The 24443-nt window shown below is 27.4% G+C and overlaps 1 protein-coding gene across 1 annotated transcript; it reads right to left on the bottom strand.

Moving 5' to 3' along the window:
- Nucleotides 1-18859: 18859 nt before the first annotated feature.
- Nucleotides 18860-24182, bottom strand: LOC124831699 (uncharacterized). The gene is made up of 4 exons (XM_047306118.2): nt 23969-24182; nt 22982-23890; nt 19621-19689; nt 18860-19531 (listed from the first exon to the last, which is right to left on the bottom strand). The coding sequence occupies exons 1-4, from the start codon at nt 24095-24097 to the stop codon at nt 19133-19135; spliced, it is 1506 nt and encodes a 501-aa protein (XP_047162074.1). The 5' UTR covers nt 24098-24182; the 3' UTR covers nt 18860-19132.
- Nucleotides 24183-24443: the final 261 nt, after the last annotated feature.

The raw sequence follows: 24443 nt of genomic DNA, 5'->3' as shown, positions 1-24443 counted from the left end.
TGGTGGGAAACACAACAACCAATGAAACACACCACTTGTTGGTTCTTCCTTTCTTCCTTTCTTCCTTTCTTCTCACCCTCTAGTTTCCAAACTCAATGGTGCTGCCATGGCATCAGTTTCAACACAGCTTTTGTTTCTGTTAAACATTTCACAAATCTAATAAACAATTCTTTAAGGATGCTCATCAAAATTCTGTTACTAATGGATTGAGTTCATAGAAAAATGTGAATTCAAACTGAAAAGATTAAGTTTTGACATATGTTTTCAATGCTGGTAAATTCTTCTGACCCAATTCATCTAAGTTTTTTATTTGATGAGTTTAATTTAAATATATTAACAGTACAAAGAAATTTTACAATATTAGTTAATGACGTATTATTATATAATAAAATTAATTTTTTTACTAAGTAGGTAAAAGCTATACTTCAGATTATCTTTACCTGATTAATAATATAAAAAGAAAAAACTCATTTATATTTTTAATTGTGATGAACCCATATGTTATTCTTCAAATTTAAAAAAAAAAACATTGTAAAACTCAAAATTTAAAAATATGATTTTAGGCCTTTAAATTTACATTTTAGGAACTAGAAATTGTTTTGAAAAATAATTTAATTCACGTATTTAGTATTTAAGACTAAAAAGTTAATTTAATGAAATAAAAATATTCTCTTGAAAAATTAAGTGGAAGAAACAAAATTCACCTCAAATTTTAAATAATGAAAGCATAATTAAATGTATAAAATTTGCACCAAACATGACAATGGAACTGAAAAATAAAGAAGTTAATTTCGTCACGTGTAGGGACATTTTCACATTGTAAATTAATCAAAAATCACCTCAAATACATTTGTTAAAAGTAGTTAAAAAGTCAATAATTTATTATTGTGAGGAGAATGTACGAACATCTACACTACACTTTTTAATATTTAAAAAAAAAAACATCCCTTTAGAGTTGCACGCCCTTTGGTTATTTGAAGCAAAACCAATTTTTTTGTGTTTGGCCATATTTGCCACTTTTTTTTCCAACAAAAAGACAAAATGGTTTTGAAGTGGAAGTAGCAAAAACTCACTTTCATGCTCTGAAGTTTCCATTTTCACCATTCACCATTCACCATTCTTCAACAACTATTATAATAATACTAAAAAATAATAATACTAAAAAATAATAATACTAAAAAATAATAATAATAATAATAATAATAATTCTCAATTTTGTTAGTCACTACTAAGAATAATAATAACGGATTAGATGAGACACAAATACTATATACTCATTATTCGATAAATAATAAAAAAATTCATCAATTATCTATCTTGTTATTCATTAAATACTCATTTAAAAAATATATTTTACAAATTTTTAAAATAAAATCTGAATAAAATTATAAAAATATAAATTAAATTAAATTTTAATTTTAATTAAATTTAACCTAATAAAAAATAAATTAATCTTAATTTTAATTAAATCTAATCTAATAAAATATAAATTAAATTTTTATTTTAATATTTTATCAATAATATATATCTACGAATACGGATAGCATGACTCACATCCAACTTATTTATAAATCTCATAAATAATAAATATTTATAATACGAATTATCCCTCTGCAAATTTTATTTGCAAATACTCAAAGAGTGAGTATCTTTTGTCATCTAAGTCATTGAATTTTACTACTACTTAGTTTTTAAGTAAAAAAGTTCACTAAACAATAAACTTAGATATGTTCAAGCTCTTCTATTACCTATTTTTGTTTTGAATTATTAATATATTTTTTTTTAAATTAAATGCATGGTGAATTAAAAAATCTGGCTTAAGTTTTAGAATGCAAATTTGATCTATATTTGTTTTGGTTTAAATTTTAAAAGTGTTTTAAATATTTAGTTTTAATTCTTCAATATTTTGTGTATTAACAAGTTCTACAAGTTTTTTATTCATAATGGTGACTTGTTAGGTCAGTATGAATATGGAAAGATATTTAATACGAATAATTACTCAATAATGAAAACTTAAAGATACATTAGCAATAGAATTGACAGAGATAACAAAGGAGATTTAAATAAAAAGTTTACTTTATTAAATATTCAATTTAAAGAAAATAATTATTGACACTCAAAACAAAAGTAGCAAGGAACCCGAAACATACTTAGGGCTAAAAAACATACTAAAATGGTTTTAACATATGAAACACGGTATTTTTTTAATTGTTATTTTGAGGAATTTTAAATTTATATTAATTATGTACATCGTGTTCAATAATAGTTAGTAGAAAAATTTACCAAAATTATTCATGATCAAACTTTCAATTTTACAATATATTTCTCTTGTTTATTTACTCACTATAGAAAAAGTAAACAACATAGCATAAAGATATTTACTTTTCTTAATTAGTTGAAGGTTTAAGTAATTAATTATTTCATCGTGCATATGTTAGTATCCAACATAAAACATTTACGTGTTAGTCTACGAATGAGTAGTTTTTCCACATTTTAGTATCTAGCATTAGTATAAAGCAGCCATAAAATGAAAAAAAGAAAAAAAAACATGCAAATTATTTATACTTTTGTTGAAAAAAGTTGAATTTGGTACATTGTTGAAAGTTTTCAACAATTGAGTTCAATTTTATTTATTATCAGAACCAAATAATAATTTATTTCATGCAGACGAACTAAACGAAGAATTCCTATGCTAATTAATGCCTTGCCAGGTTACAAATTTATACTCTAACAACAAAATTTCACCTTTTTTTTTATCCTTAATTCAACATTAAATAATTATATATAAAAGAGATTAAAGACACTTCAAGTCTATATATATAAATAAATAAATATAAAGGTTTCATTCTTTCTAGCAAACAGATATATAAATAAATCTGTAAAGTTGGAGCACATAATATATTTATATGATTGGAGAAAGATAGAAAAAGAAATGGATTAAGAATATTAATTTGCAGGAAAGAAAAAGTGAATTAAATTAAAGAGAAAGAAAAAACAAGTGAAGGAGATTGAAAGAAAAAGTCATAGGAGTAGATGTGAGGATATTAAATAATATGTGGTGATGTGTTGATTTAGTTATAATGTTGACCAATGGTTCTATTGGCTATGGCATGGGATCTCTTCATACTCATGAAGGAAAATGACTTCTTCTAATCCTTACACCATACTTTTATTATATATAAAAATGATAGAGACCCAACACACACCTTTTCCAACCTTTCATGCTTCTCGATTGCTACAAATCATTACATTCAACTTCTTCTAATCCTTACCCCATACTTTTATTATAGTTTTTCGATGATTCATCTCTCTCTTTTTTTAACCTAGAAATTAAAGTGAGATGGATCAAAAGGTGTATATGTGTATGTTTGTGTTTTCTTCTTCTTCTTATGTTTGTGTTTTCTTCTTCTTCTTTTTTATGCCCTACTTTAGAGGGTTTGTTTTGGAGCCTCTCATCTTCTAAAACTATTTAATTCAATATTAGTTTCATGACCTGATTTATTGAATCTTTTAAAAGGTTTACTTTACAATATGAAAAAATAGGTATGCTAATAAATATGCTTGGTTATATAGTAAATTTGTCTATCTATAATCAGTGTGTGATCTTTCAACATTATAGTTTTAGGTTTAAAAAACTTATCTAAAAATTTTAATATATTAAGGATATATTTTGTTTCCAACACAATTGATAGACTCACATCACTTAAGAGTCGAGGTCATGTGTAATTTAAATTTTTTTTCCTCCTTCCACCATCTAAAACGTGTTTTAAAAATGAAATTGTAACGGAATTCTAGTTTTGAAAACCGATAATACATCAAATAATGGGTGATTAAACGCGTGTTGATAACATTTGAAAGACTTAAAATAGGTTTAAGAAAATTTATTTAAAAATGTTAGCATATTAAGGAATGTAACCTAATTGATTTACTAGATCAAGAACAAATTGATGACATGTTGATGGACATATTTTTCTTTTCATTTTATTTAAAGAAAGAGTTTTTGTTTTTCTTCTCTAAGTTATCCTTGGAATATGATCAATAATTTGAAAAAGTCAAAGCAAGCAACATGCTAACATCTACTCTTTTGGAATTTGAAGCAATGTAATATATATACACAAATACTCCCATGTTTTAGGTTGGTTTTTATAGCATTTTGATTGTTCAAATAATGAGATCCTTCTCCTTTTTTTCTCCTTTTTTCCATTTCAATCTCAGCAGAAAGAACAGGTTGAAGGAATTTTTCTTTTCAAGTATAAAGATTCGACTCTTCAACAATCAAATATAATGAGCCGAATTTGATGATTTTTTGCTTTCTAATACACTTTTCGTGACCATTCATCCAAACATTGCATAATGGAGAGAAAGGAGGATTTGGGTTCACATCACAAGTCTTCAATTTCGAAATATTCAACTATATATATCTATGCATATCTACATTCCATGTTTATCTTCAAAATTATAATGTAATAGATTTATATATTCTACATTAATGCATATATCTCACTATTTTTGTTTATATGTTCTACTACGTATGGTATGATACTCGTGCAACACATCTTTTTATTTGAATGTCAAAAATATTTGTTAGAAATGAATATATTTACAGATCATTGTAAATAAAAAAATTTAGATGTTATATGTTTTTTCATTAAGAATAGTTATTATTTATTTATTGAGTTTAAGACTAAAAATTAAAATATGTCAAATGTTGTAATTCGTTGAATTAATTTATCAAATGCTTTATTAATGTGTATATAAGTTTATATTTTAAAGCTCGTATGTGTGTGTGTATATATATATATATATATATATATATATATATATAATAAGTGGTAATAATATGAAAGTTAATTATATACGATGTTAAATTAAAAATAAACAATATTGCATATAAAATTATAAATTCGTATATTTATATATATATATATATATATATATATATATATATATATAAATTAATTGTATAAAATTAATAGTTAAGTATATAAACTACAAGAAAATTATTAAACATACATTAGTATACCTTTAAATATTTCTGTTTTAGAATAAGTTATATAGAATTTTTTAAGGAAAAAAATGTTAATTTATATTTTGGTATTATTTCTTTATAAAATAAGCTTAGTATTAGCTATTTTTGTGCAACAATAGAATTTTTATATGAAGGCTACCATAAAAAAGTTGTATATAAATATGAATAGTTAATTGTTAAATTTAATAAAAAATCATATTTAATTAATATTGGATTTAAATAATAGTATCATCTTTTCCCTCTCTATTATCTGCGCGAAACAACTATGACAGAACAGATACATACGCCAGGACTGTTACTAGTTACTAGTCACTACCGTGAGACTGCAGATATTAAAATGTAATTTAAAAATACAAATCCGAAACTATAAATAAAATATATTAAAAAATAAAGTAAAAGTCAATCTAAATTATGTGATCTTAATTTCGTGAATTCAAGTTTAAAAGTTATATATAATTGAGATTATCTCCAACAATATAATATGTTACGATGTCGTATCATATATTCTCGAAACTATTTCAAGTAATATCTTAAATAGCATAATGTAACATTATATTTGTAAAAATATTACATCAGATAAATGATAATTAGCGTAATGAAAAATTTAGATATAAGATTAATTAATAAAACTTTATTTAAATTGTTATTGTGATATTAACAAGTATATCAAATCCTGTAAATAATAAAGTAGAAAGTACATCACAGAAGAAACAACTGTATATCCTTTTTTTAAGAACATTGATAACACCTAAAGATAATCTATAAATCTCTAACATTTATTTCAAATTTCAGAGTATGTTAATAAAAAATCAGTGCACACAATAAAATTAAAATTAACTTATATTAGAAGAATTAAAATCATTATTTTAAAAAATTTAGAGATAAAAATGGAGAGGTACTTCACACGAATCAAAATTTAAATTCCTTCATCCTATTATATTTAATAAATATATTAAATGCTGCTAATGTTTAGCTTATATACACTATTAAATACAGCATGTCATAATATTATATGTAATAATATTAATAAAGTAATATATATATATATATATATATATATATATATATATATATATTATTTAATAAAAATATATTAAACAGGTAACATAGAAGAAATTGACCTTGGTGTTTCAACTTTAGTGGAAATTCTTATTATAAAATTTATCATATCAATTTCCAAATGTTACTTTCATGCCAACCATTATATGCATGTGTTTGACAATTGTAAATTTAAAAAGAATTTTGCTTTTTTTAAGAAATTTACTTTTTCTTTAACTCCACCAAAATATATAATTTTTTCTTTGTATTATGACTTAAGAAATAACTTAAAAAAATATCAAAGAGATTGTTCTATAAAAGTATCCTATTTTCTTGTTTTTATAGCATAGTACGAAATATTATGTTTATAGAGTGAAATAAGACAAAGAAAAAGAAAAAACATAATTGAAAAAAAGTGAGACATATATATATATATATATATATATATATATATATATATATATATATATATATATATATTATTTAATAAAAATAAATTAAATAGGTAATATAACAAAAATTTGTCTTATATTTCACTTTTAGTGGAAATTCTTATTCCAAAATTTATCATATTAATTTGGACATGTTATTTTCATGCCAACCATGATATACATGGGTGGACAATTGTAAATTTCAAAAGAATTTTGCTTTTATTTAACTTTTTTTTTAACTCTATCATGATATATATCTTTTTCTTCATATTATGATTTAAGAATAATATGAGGTTGTTTTAAGAAAGTATTCTATTTTCTTATTTTTATCATATGCTACAAAATATTAGGTTTATAGAGTGAAATAAAATAAAGGAAAAGACAGAAAATAATTCAAAAGTGATATATATATATATATATATATATATATATATATATATATATATATATATATATATATATATATATATTAATAAAAATAAATTAAATAGGTAATATAGCATAAATTTGCCTTCGTGTTTCAATTTTAGTGAAAATTCTTATTCTAGAATTTATCATATCAATTTGCACATGTTATTTTTATCCCAACTATAATATGCGGAAAATTGTAAATATAAAAATAATTTTGTTTTGTTTAAAAGAATTATTTATTTTTAACTCCACCTAAGTACATAACTTTTTCTTCGGATCTAAGAATAACTTTTAACAAAAATATTAAAGAGATTGTTCTACAAAACTATCCTATTTTTTTTATTTTTATCATATGATACGAAATATTATGTTTATAAGATGAAATAAGATAATAAAGAAAAGACAAAAACTAATTGAAAAATGAGACATATAAATTGATTAGTTTAAAACATAAAAAAATATCTTGTATAGTTAAAGTAATTAAAAATAGAGTTTATGTATGTCTGTATAATGAAATAATTTTTTTTTCAAAAAAGTGCAAAAATAAGGCTATTTTGATCGTTTTCTTTTCTCAAAAGTGGAAATATTATTTTCTTCCCTTCTTCTAATTTTTCCTTTTTAGCATAATTAGTAATCCATAATTTTATAGCTTTCAAATCCTATTACCAAAAAAAACCACAATTGAGTCAAAATTCAATCAATCACGTGCTTTCATATTTTATAAATATCAATGACTTTTTCAACGGTGACATCAACTTCTTCCCAATATTATACTTTCTTCAACTTCTATCACAACTTTATTTATTTATTTATTTATTTTGTTCTTTTTTTTTTCAAAGCAATAAAGTTGCTTTCTTAGATGAAATGCAAATTTAAGTACAATAAAACATCTCAATTTCCTCATTTAGCAAACCTAAGGGATTTCATTAATTGTTTTTATTTTTATTTTTTATTCAGAGTGTTAAACTACTTTGACAAATGATTAAAATAAATTTATTTATTTATCTTTAGCGCTAAGTCACACAAAGAAGTTAATTTTTATTATAAGTAATTGAAGAGGTTGACTCTATTAATTGAGAATTAGATATTATAAGAATCTCCTTAGAACTTTTTTAAATATTACTATTTTTTTCCTAATAGTTGACTTTAAGTGTGAACCACTAGTTATTTTGTTGATTTCCATTAAAAAGAGCATATATATATATATATATATATATATATATATATATATATATATATATATATATATATATATATATATAAAAAGAAAATTCAATTTAATTATTCTTTTCGCATTAAACGTAAAAAAGAGAAAAATAATCATATTAAGTTCAATGGTTCATTGATAGGTTAAGTGGAATATATGTTAAATATTTCATCAAATATGAGACTAATCTTAATACAAAAGTTAGGAAGAAATTTGTTTTATATACTAAATATACTTGTAAATGTTGCTCAATTTATTTATTTATTCTCCTTCAACGTTTAATTTCTTACTTAGTTAAAGCCTAATGAAGTTAAAATAAGGTATATGAACAAGTTAGTCAAAAATATTTTATAAATTATATATTTATCTTATTTTAGCCCTACATGTTGAAGTATTGTAGAACTAAATGCAAACATAATTTTCATTGAGATCACACTTTTATTTCTCATTAATAAAAAGGAAAAATAACGTCACAAATAAGTCATATTGAAAATATTTTAATATTTTATAAAGATGAAAACAACAAAATATAGTATCTTAAAATAATTAGAAGTAAAAAGCTATTATATTAAAACAAGAAAATAAATAATTAAAATAAAAAATTAAGATATTTTATTTTCTCCCTGTCTTTAATATGTCAAAAATAGGTTGAAGGAGTATTCACTCATCCTAATCAATATGTCTTTAATATTTTATTTCTTTTATCTTTTGGGTAAATATATAAAAATACATTTTAATTCTAATATAGATAATTTTATTAACTACTAAAGTTCAACTTCATTTTATATTTAATGAGTATAATTTTAATTCTAATATAGATAATGAGTTTTACAAAATGATACATTTTATTATATATAAAAATATTAAGAAATAGACTTAAAGTTTAAGTCAATTAATATAAACTATTTTATAAAATAAAGTTTGTATCAATATAATTATCATTACTTAATATTAAATTTTTAATACATTCATTTACATAAAAGTACATACATATGGTTAAGAAGTAAATTTTAAATATAATCAATTTCACAAAATCAATTTAAAAAATAAAATTTATATCTATTTATTTATTCTAAAGTAACCTTGTTACTAATAGACATATTCGATGTGAAATTTTTAAAAAAACTTAATGCAAACTAAAAATTCTTATTCAAATTTCTAATAGTTATATGAATCATAATATTATTTGTTCAATAATTTATATATATTTTAATAATATATGTCACCACTTTAATCCAATATATTCAAACTTTTTAACACCAACAAAATTTAATATCAATATTATATTTCATAAATATGTAATAACCATAGGAACCAATGAAAACAATTTATTAGACTACAACACCACACAGATATTCTATATTAGATCCGTTCATCAATAGATAAATCAACATTCAATATCTTTTACTAAAAAAACATGTTCTCAATGAATATTATAGTTCCAAACATCAAAAACATGTTCTCAATGCTCAATTCCAAATCTTTATATGTGCATATGGTATCTTACCTATAGTTGGATGTAACTGTTAATAAGATTTCTCCCTAATTCAATCCATTTAAATAGCTTGTTAATTTAGCTTCTCTTATCTGTTTTTTTATTTTTCAAATCAATTACTTTAAAGAGAGAGAATAATTAAAATATTTATTATTCACTTATTTTAAGCCCTCTCGTCTATTTTAAAAAACAGGTTCTTATATTTTAATGAAATAAATTGAAAAGATTACTTTTACATATTAAAATATATAATTATAACTTAATTAATAATTAATTATGATTTAAATGATAATATTATTATAAATCTATATTTTTCAAATGTGACATCCCAATTATATAGACAGCATATATAATAAAGACGTCCACATGCATAATATAGGAAAGCAGTTGAAACTAAATAGGATTAGATTCATCCTCTAAGTAACTTCAGAATATAAACCTAAACTCCAAAAAGATATAAAATATAAGCTAAAATGCAAAACAATATTCTAGAATGTAAAATCAACTAATAGCATCCTAGGAGACTAGACAGCAGCATGGTCCTCAACTTTCAAAGCTGTCTCCAAAGGAACCTCCTCGTCATCTGCTCTCATCCAAGTGGATGATCATCGCAAGAAACATACACAAGCAATACAAACAAGCAAGGGTGAGCTAGATATAAAAATCATGTTATTCAATCACACACGACATGTAAAAGCCACTCAAACATGATACATTGACTTCACAAGACTCATTGTTTTATAGACTGACTCGTCCGGACCAGAATGATTGCCGAGCTATGGCAGGTTATGCACTCGTGGTGGCCTCTATTGCTTTGCAAAGCCGTTGCCAATGGGTTCCACCCTACCACACTCACGAGGTTAATCCGTTCCGCGTCCTGGAGCATACTGGAAGCCTCCAAGACTAGGACCTCCTGCTACTCCTCACCACATGGATCAATCCTCTCTACTTGAGAATGAAAGGTCATTAGAGCGTCAGGAAAACCCCCAAGACTGAGCTATCATGCAATCATTCTACACTAAGGATCTCACCAAGAGATCCTACACAGATGGAACTTGATTTACAACTTGGATCGTATTTTCATCACTTTGTAATTATATACTTTCTGCCACAATCAACATATACACAATCTCAACAATATACATTACTCACCACTCACAAATTATAAAAATAACATCTCCACAATTGAATCTAAGTTAATCAATACCAAGAACCAAACAACTCCAACTAACCCATAACAGCTCATAAAATGCATCAATTTATACATACCTACAAGTAATATAATTATTGATTAATACTCACGTTTTAATATAAGAAACAACTATCCTTACTTTATTATATATATATATATATATATATATATATATATATATATATATATATATATATATATATATGTGTGTGTGTGTGTGTGTGTGTGTGTGTGTGTGTGTGTACATATACATATATATATATATATATATATGTATATATTTATATATGGATCCTTACTTTGAATTTCAAACACACAGTGACTGATTTTCTAAAATTATAATTGACTAGAAATTAACACATGATAACTTTATGCATCTACAATCAACTTGTTTTATTTTATTTTCATCCTAGTAGAGATCTTTCTTTACCCCAATTGGTCACCGGAGAGGACCCAGATGTCTGAACGCATCAAACTCACCTTCGACGCCAACACATATGACTAGTCACAACTGACTGGACCAGGCCAGGGCTGCTCTATGATCAGGGAAGTGTCAGGTTTTTAAGGTTCCTCTATCCTACCAACAAAGAAAGGCTCTCAATAATTAACAATTAATTTATTTAAATTATCTACCATGTTCTCTTATGCTCTAAATCTCAAAGAGTGCCTGTACATCTATTTAATACTCATACACATGCTATTACAGAACCCTTACTCCCGACCTTCCAACAAGATCAATTTCAGCCAACAAACTCATTCAAAACAGATTAAATTCATCACATCACAACATGCACAATTTCACACTTTCAGTTATAACACCCAATACAATAAAAGTCATAAAACAGTTTCACAAGAGCACACCAGTTCAACATTCATATGCATATAATTTTATAAAATAAATTCATACAAAAATAATTAGTTTCCCTTACCTTGAAATTGAGCAGTATAGTCAACTAGAGTGCCCTAACCGTGCCTTCACAGAGAAAATTCAAACCGTGTCCTACAACCACCTAAATGATGATAAAAACAGCTCTTAGAGCTAGAATAGACAAAGAATCAAAAGGGCACGTAAAGGTGCATGACCTAAGTTCAAGAAAAAATGGAGAAACTGACTTACCCGTCCAAATAGAAATCTAATCGGATAGAAGGGAAGCTCTCAACTCCGTGAGCGAAAGAACACCACCTATTTGAAATTTTAACGGTTCAAATGAGTGCAAGGATAGAGAGAAGGCAGAGCAAGAAGGAGAAAATGGAGATGAGTTTAGAGAGAGAAAGGAGAATTGCATCTTCTGAGGTCCTAGAGCCCTTAGCTTCTTGAGCCAGGCTGCAGGACCAGTAGCCTTACATTTTCAAGCTCTTACATCAAAAATGATATTAAAAAAAAGTGATGAATCAGAATTATAAATCTAGAATTTTTTACTAAGTTTTTAGTAAAAATTTAGTATATTAAATATTAATATATTAAAATTAATGTATTTTAAAAATATAACAAAGAATTAGACTCAAAATAAAAAATAAATAACGTAAAAAGTTCTTATATTGTATAGTAAAAACATGTGTTATGCCCACGTGTATTATTATTTTATAAAAATAAATATAAATAAATTTTACAATTTAATAATAAATAATTTTATTTATTTTGTAGATAATTTTTATTTATTTAATTTAAAAATATTTAAATTTAAAATAATGGTTAAATTTTTAAAAATGAATCTTAAATAAAACGGTAAAATTGAAAAAAAAATTATAAAAAAAAGAGAATTCTCTTTATTTATATATAAATATATGGTAATAAATAAATAAATAAAAGAAGAATATAAATAATAAATGTGTATACTTTTATGTTAGTAGGGCAGGTACAAATTTTCTAGTTGTCTTTCTTTTTCTCCTTACATTTACAAACCTAAATAATTCATTAAAGTGATAGTTATTTCAGTTTTCTGGTTATTAGGTTTAGGCTTTGTAACTATTTTTGGTTAGGGATTTATGAATCCCGTTTCCCTCTTCTCACCTTACAGGAACCTATATATATTTGGGATTCCTCTTCTTTCAAACGTAATGTTGAAATCAATATGAAATAATACAAACTATTTCAGATTAATAGCTTTTCTTACCTTTTGATGAACCCATCGTCCCGTTCGGTGTGTCCGCTTCTCTTTTCCAGACGTCATCCTTCGTCGCTGCCATGGAGCCTTTGCCCATGTGCCCTTGATTGCGTCGTGGGCCTCCTTATTTTGGGCTTCTTTCTTTTATAGAGATTGGGCCTCGCTGTTTTAATACTCTCACTCACCGATATTCTTCCTTTCTTTATATATCCAATAATTTTTCTGTACATCTTCTCATTCAATAGATTAATAAATAAATAAAAATCTTTAAATATGAGGAAATATAAATAAATATTTTATTATATAAATTTTCCTTATTTCTTCTTTTTCTTTTTCCTCTATTTCCATCAAGCATTTACAAAAAAAAATCTACTAGTTTTTTCCTCATGTATAGGTCAACACGTACATAAAGGTAAAGTAGCATGTTAACATGAAAAAATAATTAAAGAAAACGTGTCTTCGTAGCTATGATTTTTTTTTTTTGTCGGCAGAGGCATTGATATGAACCAACTGATGAGTGATAAATAATGGAACCAATTTCGTCATTTTCAATACAAAATTGCTATGCTTTATTTACACACTTCATTGCTGCCACAGTATGCTTATTGGAAAAGCAACTAGAAAAGTCGTCGGAGAAGAAGTTCATCATTCAAATGTTATCGAAACACTTGCCAGTAATAAAGAAGGATGACAGGTTATGGGTGGATTATACTCAACTGAATAAAAATAAGTTTATATTAAGAATAAATATATTTATTAAGAATAAATAATTTGATGAATTAATTACATGAGACAGTGGTGTCTCTAAGATAGATTTAAGGTTTGGTTATTATTAAATTTTTGTGAGTATGAAAATATACACAAGACAAATTTTAGGTCACACTACGAATACTATGAGTATAATGTGATAATGTGATGTTGTTTGGAGCGACAAATATACTTATATTTTTTATGGAGTACATCAATAAAATTTCCATATATTTTTTAAATATGTTATGATATTAATTTATGACATCCTTATTTATTCCAAGACTTGGTATAAACATACAAAATATTTTAGGACAGTCCTGAACATTTTAAGGAAGAAATAATTATGTCACACTATCCAAATGTGAGTTTTGTATGAAAGAGGTGCAATTCTTAAAGCATACAAGAATATCAGTTAATTTGAAAGATAGAGACAATGCTTCAATGGGAACGTTATAAGAATGTATATGAAATAAGAAGTTTTATAGACTTAGTTGGTTTCTAAAGAAATTTCATTGAAAAATTTTCCAAGATATTAGCATCTTTGACACAATTAACCCGTAAATACCAATCATTTGCATAAATAGACATATTTGAGTAGAGTTTTCAAGAATCCAAGAAAAGATTGACAAATATACCAGTTTTGGTAATTCATTATACAAATAACCCTTTTAAGGTTTATTGTGACGTTTGATATTAAAGGTTGAGATGTGTAGTAACGCAAGAAAGGAAAGTAATAACTTATGCTTCAAAGGATCTAAAGATTTATAAGAAGAGTTATCTTACTCATGACTTGGACTTAACTGAAATTATTTTTACCTTAAAGATTTAAAAGCATTATTTGTATAGAGCACAGTTTCAAATATTTAATAATCATAACAGTTTAAAATATTGATTTGATCAAATTGAGTATGAGACAACGAAAGTTTAAAAAAATTATAAATTTGAGTGATTGTATCATCTGGATAAAGCCAAATGTATACTTACAAATCTTAAACAAGTGCATATGTTTTCGATGATTAAGAAGTTTAAAGAATATAGAATTTATGTATTTTTTATTAGCTTCTTTATCCTTTTGGTCTTCGTACTAACTATAAGAAAACAAATGAATGAGGACATCGTGATTTGTCACTTTTAGGATGTGATTAGATGGGATGACGAAAATATTGAAAAAAAAAACAAAAGATGAGTTTTAGCATAAATTATAAAGAAAAATCACACAAAATATATAAATTAAATTAGCATAAATCTGCAGCAAGTCCTTGATTCTAACATTCAGTGTGTTGGGTCTTTGTACTTCAAGTAATTCTGCTTGTGAAACAGAAACTAGGAAGCAAAATAGCATAACAACCACAAGGGGTGTTGAAATTGCCCCCATTTCAACACTTGAACTTGAACCTATATGTAATTTGAATCTAGTGACATATTTTCAATAAAGTATTAATTTTATTTCTCAAACAAATTATACCAATGTTTGTACTTAAAAAATAATAATTCACTAAGATAATGAGATTATTTTACTAAAAAAATTTATTAAATAACAACTAATTTTAGTGATAAAATATATTTAATTACTAATTTAGATATTAATTTATAAACTTAAAATGATTGGTATTTAAAATATTATCTATTGTATTTTCGGTTATGAGGTTAAGGTTAATTGTTTAATGTATGTTTTAAAAGTTCAAGTTTTCTGAGTGAGATTACCTGCAAAAGCTATTATAATGCTAAAGTCAGTGAAAATTGGGTCGAATAATTAATGTGTATCAAACATAATTTCGTAATGCACTTTGGATTAACAACGACCTAATTGTGTTATTCTAAACTAATTAATGTTAGTGGTAATTTCGTGATACTCGGACCTTGGACCGTTAGCTCCCTTATTGATAGATGATTGCCTGGTTTCTAGTATAGACTATTTATTAATTAGATAACAATTTAGATATTAATATTAGTAATCAATTTAGGATCTAACTATTAAAAAATTTAAATCAATCAATATGACCTATAAAAAAAATCAATCAATATATTTTATAGTTTGTTAACACACTTATTTCCAACTAGTATACATGAGCTATAGAAAAATTTTAAATATTACATGTAGTTAAATAATAATTTCATTCATCACAAAATCCAAGAAACCATAATAAATTTCTTCAAACTTTTAACAACCACCAATTAATTTATAACAAATGGATGATTAGATGTTCATAATATATTTCCCATGATCTTGGTCTTAAAGAAAAGAATAATGATATTTTGACAACATTTTAACATCATCTACGTGTCATTCTGTGATTGGTCCATCTTGGTGTTTATGATTATTATTATTGATTGAGGAGTAATTTTGGACCAATTATAGAATGACACTAGATGATGTTAAAATATTGTCAAAAAAATGTTGTCAAAGTATCATTATCCGAAAGAAAAAATATTATAACTAAAAGATTACTTTTTCATATATTATTTATTGATGATTCATATGAAAATGCTTTCCTAAGAGGTTAAATCAAGATTGTCACTAGCAACCCAATCAATATTATATTTATTATATCATTAATACTTTAAAAATGTTAATATTACATGAGAATAATAAGAACATAATTATTCATTGTAACAATCCAACTTAGTAAATAATATACTATTAATTACTTTGATAAATTTTAATATACATTTTATTTATAATACATATGATTGTTTTAACATGAGATTCCTAATTTAGTATAACAAAGTTAGTCTTAATACTCAATACACATTTTCAATTTTCATAATATAATACATAAGTTAGTCTTAATACTCAATACACATTTTCAATTTTCACAATATAATATATGTTTACAATACGATGCAAAATTATTTTTACTCACCACTACTCCTCAAGATTTTTTATAAGAACTTCTATTTGATCATCTGCTCACATATAAAAATTATACGATTATTGTAGGTGAAAACTGCATCCACAAAAATGCAAGGATAAGACAGTAAATATTGTTCATAATTTCAAGAATAAAATATTCAACAATTTCAACCAATATCCAACATATTATACCATCTTTATAACTTACAAAATTAATAGAACAATTAACGTTATTTCACACATAATATTCATCCTTCACTCTTAGATTAACAATTCAACAATTATCATAAAAATATCTATATAATAGAATCTTCATTCCTTAATACTCATAAATCATTCGGAACATAGACATCTAATCCTTCATAACATACAATACTATGTAATTACAAACATAATACTATAATCACAATCTTACATTCATCACCCATTTAGACCTATTATCTACCATATATCCAACAATTCTTGCTTTAGTTGATGATAAAAAATATTTAGCAACCAAACCTATAGGCATTTCTCATGGGCCATATCACCCACATAATATGAATCAAGAGAGTAATCCACACGTCTAAATTTGTGATTTTATATATCACTATTAAAATGTTGCTTGCTATGTATGCACATAAATATATTCTTTTACATTATTTTGTGCATATAAATTACATGTTGAATTAAATTTTATTAAACAATATATTAAATATTATTTTAATAGTTTTTTATCACCTGAAATGTAATCTAAATCCTAAATTCTAAATATAATCTAAATTTATTTTCTTTCTACTATTAGCACAATCTTCGCCATAACACAACTAAGTTGTCATGAGAATCCATTTAAACGCGTAACACTATTTAATATCAAGTAAATTAATTGGTGTGAAAAACTATTTTAACCTAATGAGTAGTTTTAAATTTGGTTTCACAATATTTAGTTCTTTTAAATATAAAATATAACATTTGTTAGTTGTAATCATCTTAGGACATTAGTGCAATATTTGTATTCTATGACCTATTTTAACATAGTTTTAAAAAAATGTTTAATTTTTTCATCTATATTCAAAATAAGATTTAGACTTAATCTAAAACTATTAAAAATCATTTTTAAATTATACATCTCAATTCGAAATATATTTTCAGTAATGTGTTTGGAATATTAGCTTAAAAGTTTGCTTCCATCATTGTACTATAATGGGAGGTGCGAAAAGAAAATAAAGAAGTTGGTAAAGAAATTGAGGTTTTGTAGTGTAGTCTTTTCAGTGTGTTTTGGAAAAAAACAGAGGACCAAATAGAATTTTCATCTTTGCAACTGTCTCACTCTTTCATCTATATAAAAAAGTATACAAAATTTCAGTGATAATTTTATAAAGGGTATTCTTATTTTCACATTCAACAAAATTTTACACATATTTTATGACTACTATTTTACCTTTTAATTTTTTTTTCTTTATAAATATAAAAATTAATTGTTTCTAATGACCAAAATATTTCTAAAAGTAGTTTATCAAAGTAATACATTTAGTGTAAAAAAAAACTCCTTTATAAATTTGATTTTCAGTAATGAGAGTTGGAAAATTATGTTACTAGCATTCGATCTTCAGCTTTAGCTACGTAGATTTTGAGTGATAAACTTCAGTGACAGCATTTTCTACATGATCTACTGTTTTTGTCCAAACATACTAGTATGCGTCAAATAAGGTACTAACATGATAATAATGAAAATAACGCAGATATTTACATTTATTTACAATATAACATATTTTACATACTTTTAGATAAGTAACTTACAAGAGTACTTCACTAAAAAAACTTTAATGCTTATATAAACTGTTCCAAAAATACTTGGGTTGAAATAAAGAATAAAAAAATCTTACTTTTGATACCAAATAAATAATACCAACCATATTATAAGAATTTGATGTATTAGATTTAAAAAAAAAATACTCTAAGAAGACACAATACAAGCTCTGCGTAACAGTTCGAAAGTTAAAAATATTACGTTGTCAAATAGATACTCAGGAAATCAAAACATTTCAAGTAATTGATAAAAAAATATTAGGTTTTTAAAATTAAAAATAAAAATGCATTTTTTACCTGCTGCGGCTAGAAACTCTAAGAATGCAACTTCTGACAAATACGTTCTAAAACCATTGATGTTTAAAATTGGTATCTAACCATAGATTATAAAGCATTTTAATAGATATAAAACATTAATATAAATAGCCTGAAAAATAATTATTGTAGATAGAAAGATTATTTATTTATTAGTTGAAGTAGTTTAAAAATGAAATATATTTATATCTGAGATAGAAGTATATGAAAAAGAGGATAATGAATAAGTTAGAAACGGAGAGAGTAAAAGAAAAAATAGTTGAATTACAAAATGATGAGTACACTAATAATCTAAACATTACTTGAGGTGTCAATCTAGACCAGTGCACAACAACAAACTAAATGACGAATCGGTTCACTGAAGAAAATTCAGTTCTGCTACTGCCTACTCGCTTTACAAATCTGTTGCCCTCATGTGTCTTGTTAAAACACTTGTTCAGATTGTTCATAACCAAATTCAAGACAATAAAATATACTTCCTACTTTCATAATCAAATTGTTACCCTCATTTTTACTCCTATGGATGAAACTGTTGGTGCGATGGGGGTGCCTGGAATAGCTGGTGCTGCTGCGGTGGCTGCTGGAACGGCAGCGGTGGCTGCTGAAGATGGAATGGCGGCTGCTGCAGCTGAAATGAGGGAAATGGCTGCTGAAATAGCTGTGTCTGAGGTTGCAGTGGTGCTGGTGCCAGGTGTGGCAGAGGTGGCTGCTGCTGTGGTGGAGCCGCCTGTACTGGCTGCGGCGCCTGTGGTGGCTGCTCCTCCTGTTGCAGAGGAATTGTTTCATCCCTTAGTGGTGCATTGAGGTCCATAGTTCCCAGCTCTTCCAAATCTTGAATAGCTGCAATTGCAGTGGCAGGACTTTGATGGTTAAAATGAGGCTTAATCACTGCCAGGGATTCCTTCACTTTCGATTGCTGCAAATTAATGAATATACGATCAGATATAACAAATTCAAAAAATATAATGAATAATTGACAATGCAACAAAGACTACGTCAACTCACAAAGTGTTCCAGCTTCCTTTTGAGTTCTTCATGAGCAGCATTTGGTGGAGATCCAGCAAAAGTTGACCCCTGTCCCACCAAAATGTAAAAAGTAGAGTAAATAAATGTGGAAGGAAAATAAGGTATGAAATGTACTTTTTTGTTCTTGTACACAACAGTTTTATGTACAAGACAAATTTTAAAATGATTGTTACTCATAAAGAGACAGAATAAATGTAAGCTAAAAAAAGTAGAAAATCTACTCATACGAAAGAAATTCAAACATGTTAACAAAAAGTAGTAGCATAATTCGTGTATAGGGAACATAAAAAACTATAAATCGAACAAAAACTGCAGAGAACACGAACATATTTCTCTATGATACATAATGTTCCTTTTTTCTATAAAACATAGGAAGCAAACCAGATAAGGAAGGGCATCCAAAAATAATGAAGAAATTCAAACATTTAAAATTTAAACACAGTTGCGAACTCAATAAGTATATGCACAGTTGAGAACAAAAGCAATCGTAAATATATTAAAATCAGATATAAATTTGTAGATGGCTTTTTATTATCCATAAAGTTCTTTTAATTCATATTTCAGGATGCGTAATTCACCCAATAATTCTACATGTCAAATTAATCCTACTCTCATTACGTGATTGCTTGAAAATATTATTACAAGAATAAAAAAATAATAATATCGAACTTGCATATAGAGTTCCATATAATCCACAAACATCCTTTTTCAGATCATCAAGTCAAACTGTGACATGTAATAATAGTCTATCCGTCCTTCAAAAATAACCATTCTGTTATTCAGCAGGAATTTCAACAAATAATACTATTTCTAAAGTGTAAGTCAAGTCAAATTCCACACATAGAAACAGGTCTACAGATTAAAATCTTGCAGTTTAAAGATAAAACTCGCATTTTCAACAGAAAATTACTAAAACATATTCAGTTATTAACTTACAAACACCTCAAACCACCCAATAATGAAATAAACCCATTTTCTTCAGAAAAAACAAACGCATATAAAGCCGCAATATTATAATCACATATGGTCCACAGGGATGCAGCAGCAATATTGCAGCAGAGGGTGTAAAAGAGTTAAAAAAAAGGAAAGTAAAATGTTTACAATGGTCCAAAATATTTATAATGCTTTATAAATCCAGTATATTTTACAAAGCATTATGATTGGTTTCCACGTAAAAATCCCCCAACTATTAAAAAAAAAATGAAAATAATTAGTAAACAGGATTACAGGATATATAATATCTTTGCAATCAATCTAGTTCAAATTTAAAGTATAAGCATCTCGCACTCACGAAAAGAACACCAAAATTTCACTGCCAATAAGATTTACAAAAAAAAATAAACATCATAAATCATGTCTAATAACTTATCATCACCTAAAACCAAATCTAAAAAGATAAAAAAAATTTCCTTTAATAAAAAAAAATACTTGTATAACACACATCTACTGTTTTTAATAGCATATAATCATTAAGAGGCACCAATAACAGATTAAAAAAAGTCACTAAAGAGTGGTAGCTTAAATATCCTAAAATAAATATTATCACAAAAGTTTTTAACCCAAAACCTTTTAACAAAGCATTATAATTCAATCCCTGTTAAATATCTTCCAGGCCCAAAATAAAATGGAAAAGAAAAAGGATTTATTGACAAATACAAGTTTCTTAATCATCCTAGAGATTTTAAGGTATCCACTCACACAATAAGAAAAACAACACAGAAATTATCCCATACGAGCAAAAACATTTTAAAAACATTAAAAGATATTTAAATAAATAAACCTTGTCACAAAATAAAATTAAAATATCCTCTATTAACTTTTTTGGCAGACACTCACGTTAAAATATACGAACATTCCTTCAAAGTACACTCGCAGATAAAACACAAACTCAGGTTTTCAATAAAATTCCTTCAAAGTACACTCGCAGATAAAACAAAAACTCAGGTTTTCAACGTGGATGACAACAAAAACTCCCGTTATGGAAGTGCATAATTTACACGTGTTTAATACCACACATCACATCACAGTAGTTCCGCAGTCTAAACTTGCAGTTCAAAAAAAAACTCACTTTATTTCAACATAAATTCCCACAAAAGATACCTCAAAATTAAGATAAAACCTCTTTGCAAACAAAACTCTGGAACAAAGTCATGCCAGAGTTTTGCTTACTCTCTTATAATGCTTTATAACATATGGTCCATAGTAATGCATTAAGCAAAAAAGATCTAATACGGGATTTTAAAAATAGCTAAAATAAACATTTGTAATTTACACAGCCCAACGTATTTTTACATAATTTATAAACTATACTATTTTGAAAACATCAAGTTAAGATTCCAGATAAAACCCCTCAACTACATCGAGGGGAAGCAGCATTTATTGAAGTCAAAGAGGACAACATAAATACTATTTTCACTATCAAATTAGTACAGATTTCAAAGTATCCAAAGACAAAAGATTTTCATTAATCCACGCCAAGAGAATATAAAAATTTACTTCGAACAAGTTCATAAACCAGACATTTTACCCTCCAAACAAGAAAAAATAATCACATAAATACTTGAGGGAAAAACAATTTTAAATCACTAACAGATTTAAATATTTTCTCGGACAATTTTGATAAATTCTGCATATCAGAAAAATCCTTATAAACTAACCCACAATTTAAACAGAAACTCACGCATATTCAGTACGCAATAATACTACAGACAAAAGTCCAATTTACAAAGTGCATAATTCACTCGTAAAAAATTCCACAAGTCAAAATAGTTCCATAAATTAAACTCGCAGTTTAAACATAAAAACCAACCGTTCTCCACAGAAATCACCAGATAATATTTTCAACCATTATCATCACCTCAAACAAAATAGAATCCCCAGATACAAAATAAAACCATTTTCTGTAGGGGATAAATTATCGTCAAATGAAGCCACGAAATTTTAAAGACACGCTCTACAGTAATGCAAAAAACCAATACAACAAAAGACAGAGAAGATCTAATAAAAACTAAATCAATAATTCAGAAGAAAAGAAATTTATAATTTTATAAAAACCAATATATATTTTTAACACATATATGCAAAGCATCACAATTCAATTCAGAAGTAATATCCCCCAAAAACAAAATAATAAAGCCACAGAGGATAATAATCAATAAACGCAATAAAGACTATTTACGCAATCAATCTAGTACAGAATTAATAAAGCATCCACATTTTAAATTTTGAAGTTTCCACATGCACCCTCAAACAGAAAAACACACACCAAAACATAACCATTAAACATTTCAAAAACCATGTCTTAACAAAATTAAAACAACATTGCAAGAAACTTTATCACCTTCCTCGGGCGGCCAACGGACCTAACTCCAGGTCTGGCGAACTGCAAACCACCACCACGCCCACGCCCACGCCCTCGTCCACGACCCCTTCCCCTGCCTCGGCCGGAGGAAATCATCTCATCAGCAAACTTCTTCGGTCGACCACGGACTCTAGGCCCGAGTATAATTCCATCACCTGCAGGAGCCTGTTCTTCCACAGGCTCTGAGACCGGCAAAACAGCCCCAGCCTCGGCACCGGCACCGGCATCCGCACCAGCAGTAGGTGTAGATGGAGCAAATGGAATTTGAGTTGCTTGGGTCTGATTCTTAGGCGGGCGGCCCGGGCGTCTCTTCGACCCTGCAGAGGCAGAAAGAGAAGTGTCTGAAGCAATGGATTTGGGCTTAGGAGGTCGACCCGGGCCTTTGCCAGAGCCAACAGGACGGCCTCTCCGCCCCGTTCCAGGGGCTCCAGTGGCCAATTTCTTCGGTCGGCCAGGACGCTTCTTTGGGGTCTCAGCTTGCACAGGCTCGTCAGCAAGCCCAAGCGCCGCCCAGACTGGTTCAGCATTCTGCTGAACCGATGGGATTACAGCGTCCTGGTCCTGAGCCAGAGGCTGGGGAAGGTTGTGGACAGGGGTTTGGGCCTTTCGGGGCCGACCTCTGGGCCTGGGAAGGGTTGAAGGAGAGGGCACAGGCACAGGTTCCTCCGCAGCAGCAGTGGCAGCTGCAGCAGCAGATCTAGGAAGCGCGTAGGACTTCTTCACCATGACGAGCATTCCACTGGTCTTCATCCGAGTCAAGTGCTGAGTCAACAAGGTGGAGTGATTCGGAGGAAGCTGGTCCTTGTAAACTTGCTCCATGTACTTCCCTATCGCCTTCTTGCTCGAACCGTCTTTCTCCTTCAGCGCCTCGATTGCGGTGTATATCATCTTCACAAGAATTCAATTAGGTTTGAAAACACAGAAAGAACCGAATTCTTTTTTCCATATAAAAACTGCTTCGCTTACCTCGGCGTAGGGCGGGTGATTTGACGGCGGCTCTGCAATGGGCGCCGGGAGGTGGTCGTTGGTGTCGGCCGGGAACGGGACGGCGGTGGCTGGCGGAGCTTGCGGTGGGGGGATCGAGGATGGCTCCATGGTGGAGAGAGAGAGAGAGAAAGGGTAGATTCGAAAATTGGGAATTGGATTGGTTTCACTTGAAGAAGAGAAAGAGTGTGTTAATATAATTGAGTTAGAGAGAGAAACTGTGTTAGGTAGTTTTGTAAAATGTCCTCTCTGTGTGGTGGAAATTGGAACAATCAATGGTGATGAGTTCATCATGACGGTCATGATTTAACCGTAGGTTTTTCATGGATTCATCCACGCCCTTCATTTCCCCACTTTCCTTTTGCTTACGTCCACTCTATAACTCTCTTCTCACTTTGCCGTTTGGGGTTTGCATTTCGCCCCTTCGCTTTTCCCTATTCTGCACTCTTCCCCAAAT

The sequence above is a fragment of the Vigna umbellata genome, chromosome 4 (genome assembly GCF_029865625.1).
Source record: "Vigna umbellata cultivar VRB3 chromosome 4, Vumbellata_1.0, whole genome shotgun sequence".
Taxonomy (NCBI): domain Eukaryota; kingdom Viridiplantae; phylum Streptophyta; class Magnoliopsida; order Fabales; family Fabaceae; genus Vigna; species Vigna umbellata.
The sequence above is the reverse complement of the archived record's forward strand: the minus strand, read 5'-3'. Positions and strand labels throughout refer to the sequence as shown.

What these genes read in the sequence shown, in the direction of transcription:
- LOC124831699 (XM_047306118.2), bottom strand. Translation starts at nt 24,097, where the DNA reads ATGGAGCCATCCTCGATCCCCCCACCGCAAGCTCCGCCAGCCACCGCC. An exon ending in CCGTTGGCCGCCCGAGGAAG is followed by an intron (nt 19,690 to 22,981) that starts GTGATAAAGTTT and finishes TTGGTGGGACAG; the next exon opens with GGGTCAACTTTTGCTGGATC. An exon ending in AAAGGAAGCTGGAACACTTT is followed by an intron (nt 19,532 to 19,620) that starts GTGAGTTGACGT and finishes ATTAATTTGCAG; the next exon opens with CAATCGAAAGTGAAGGAATC.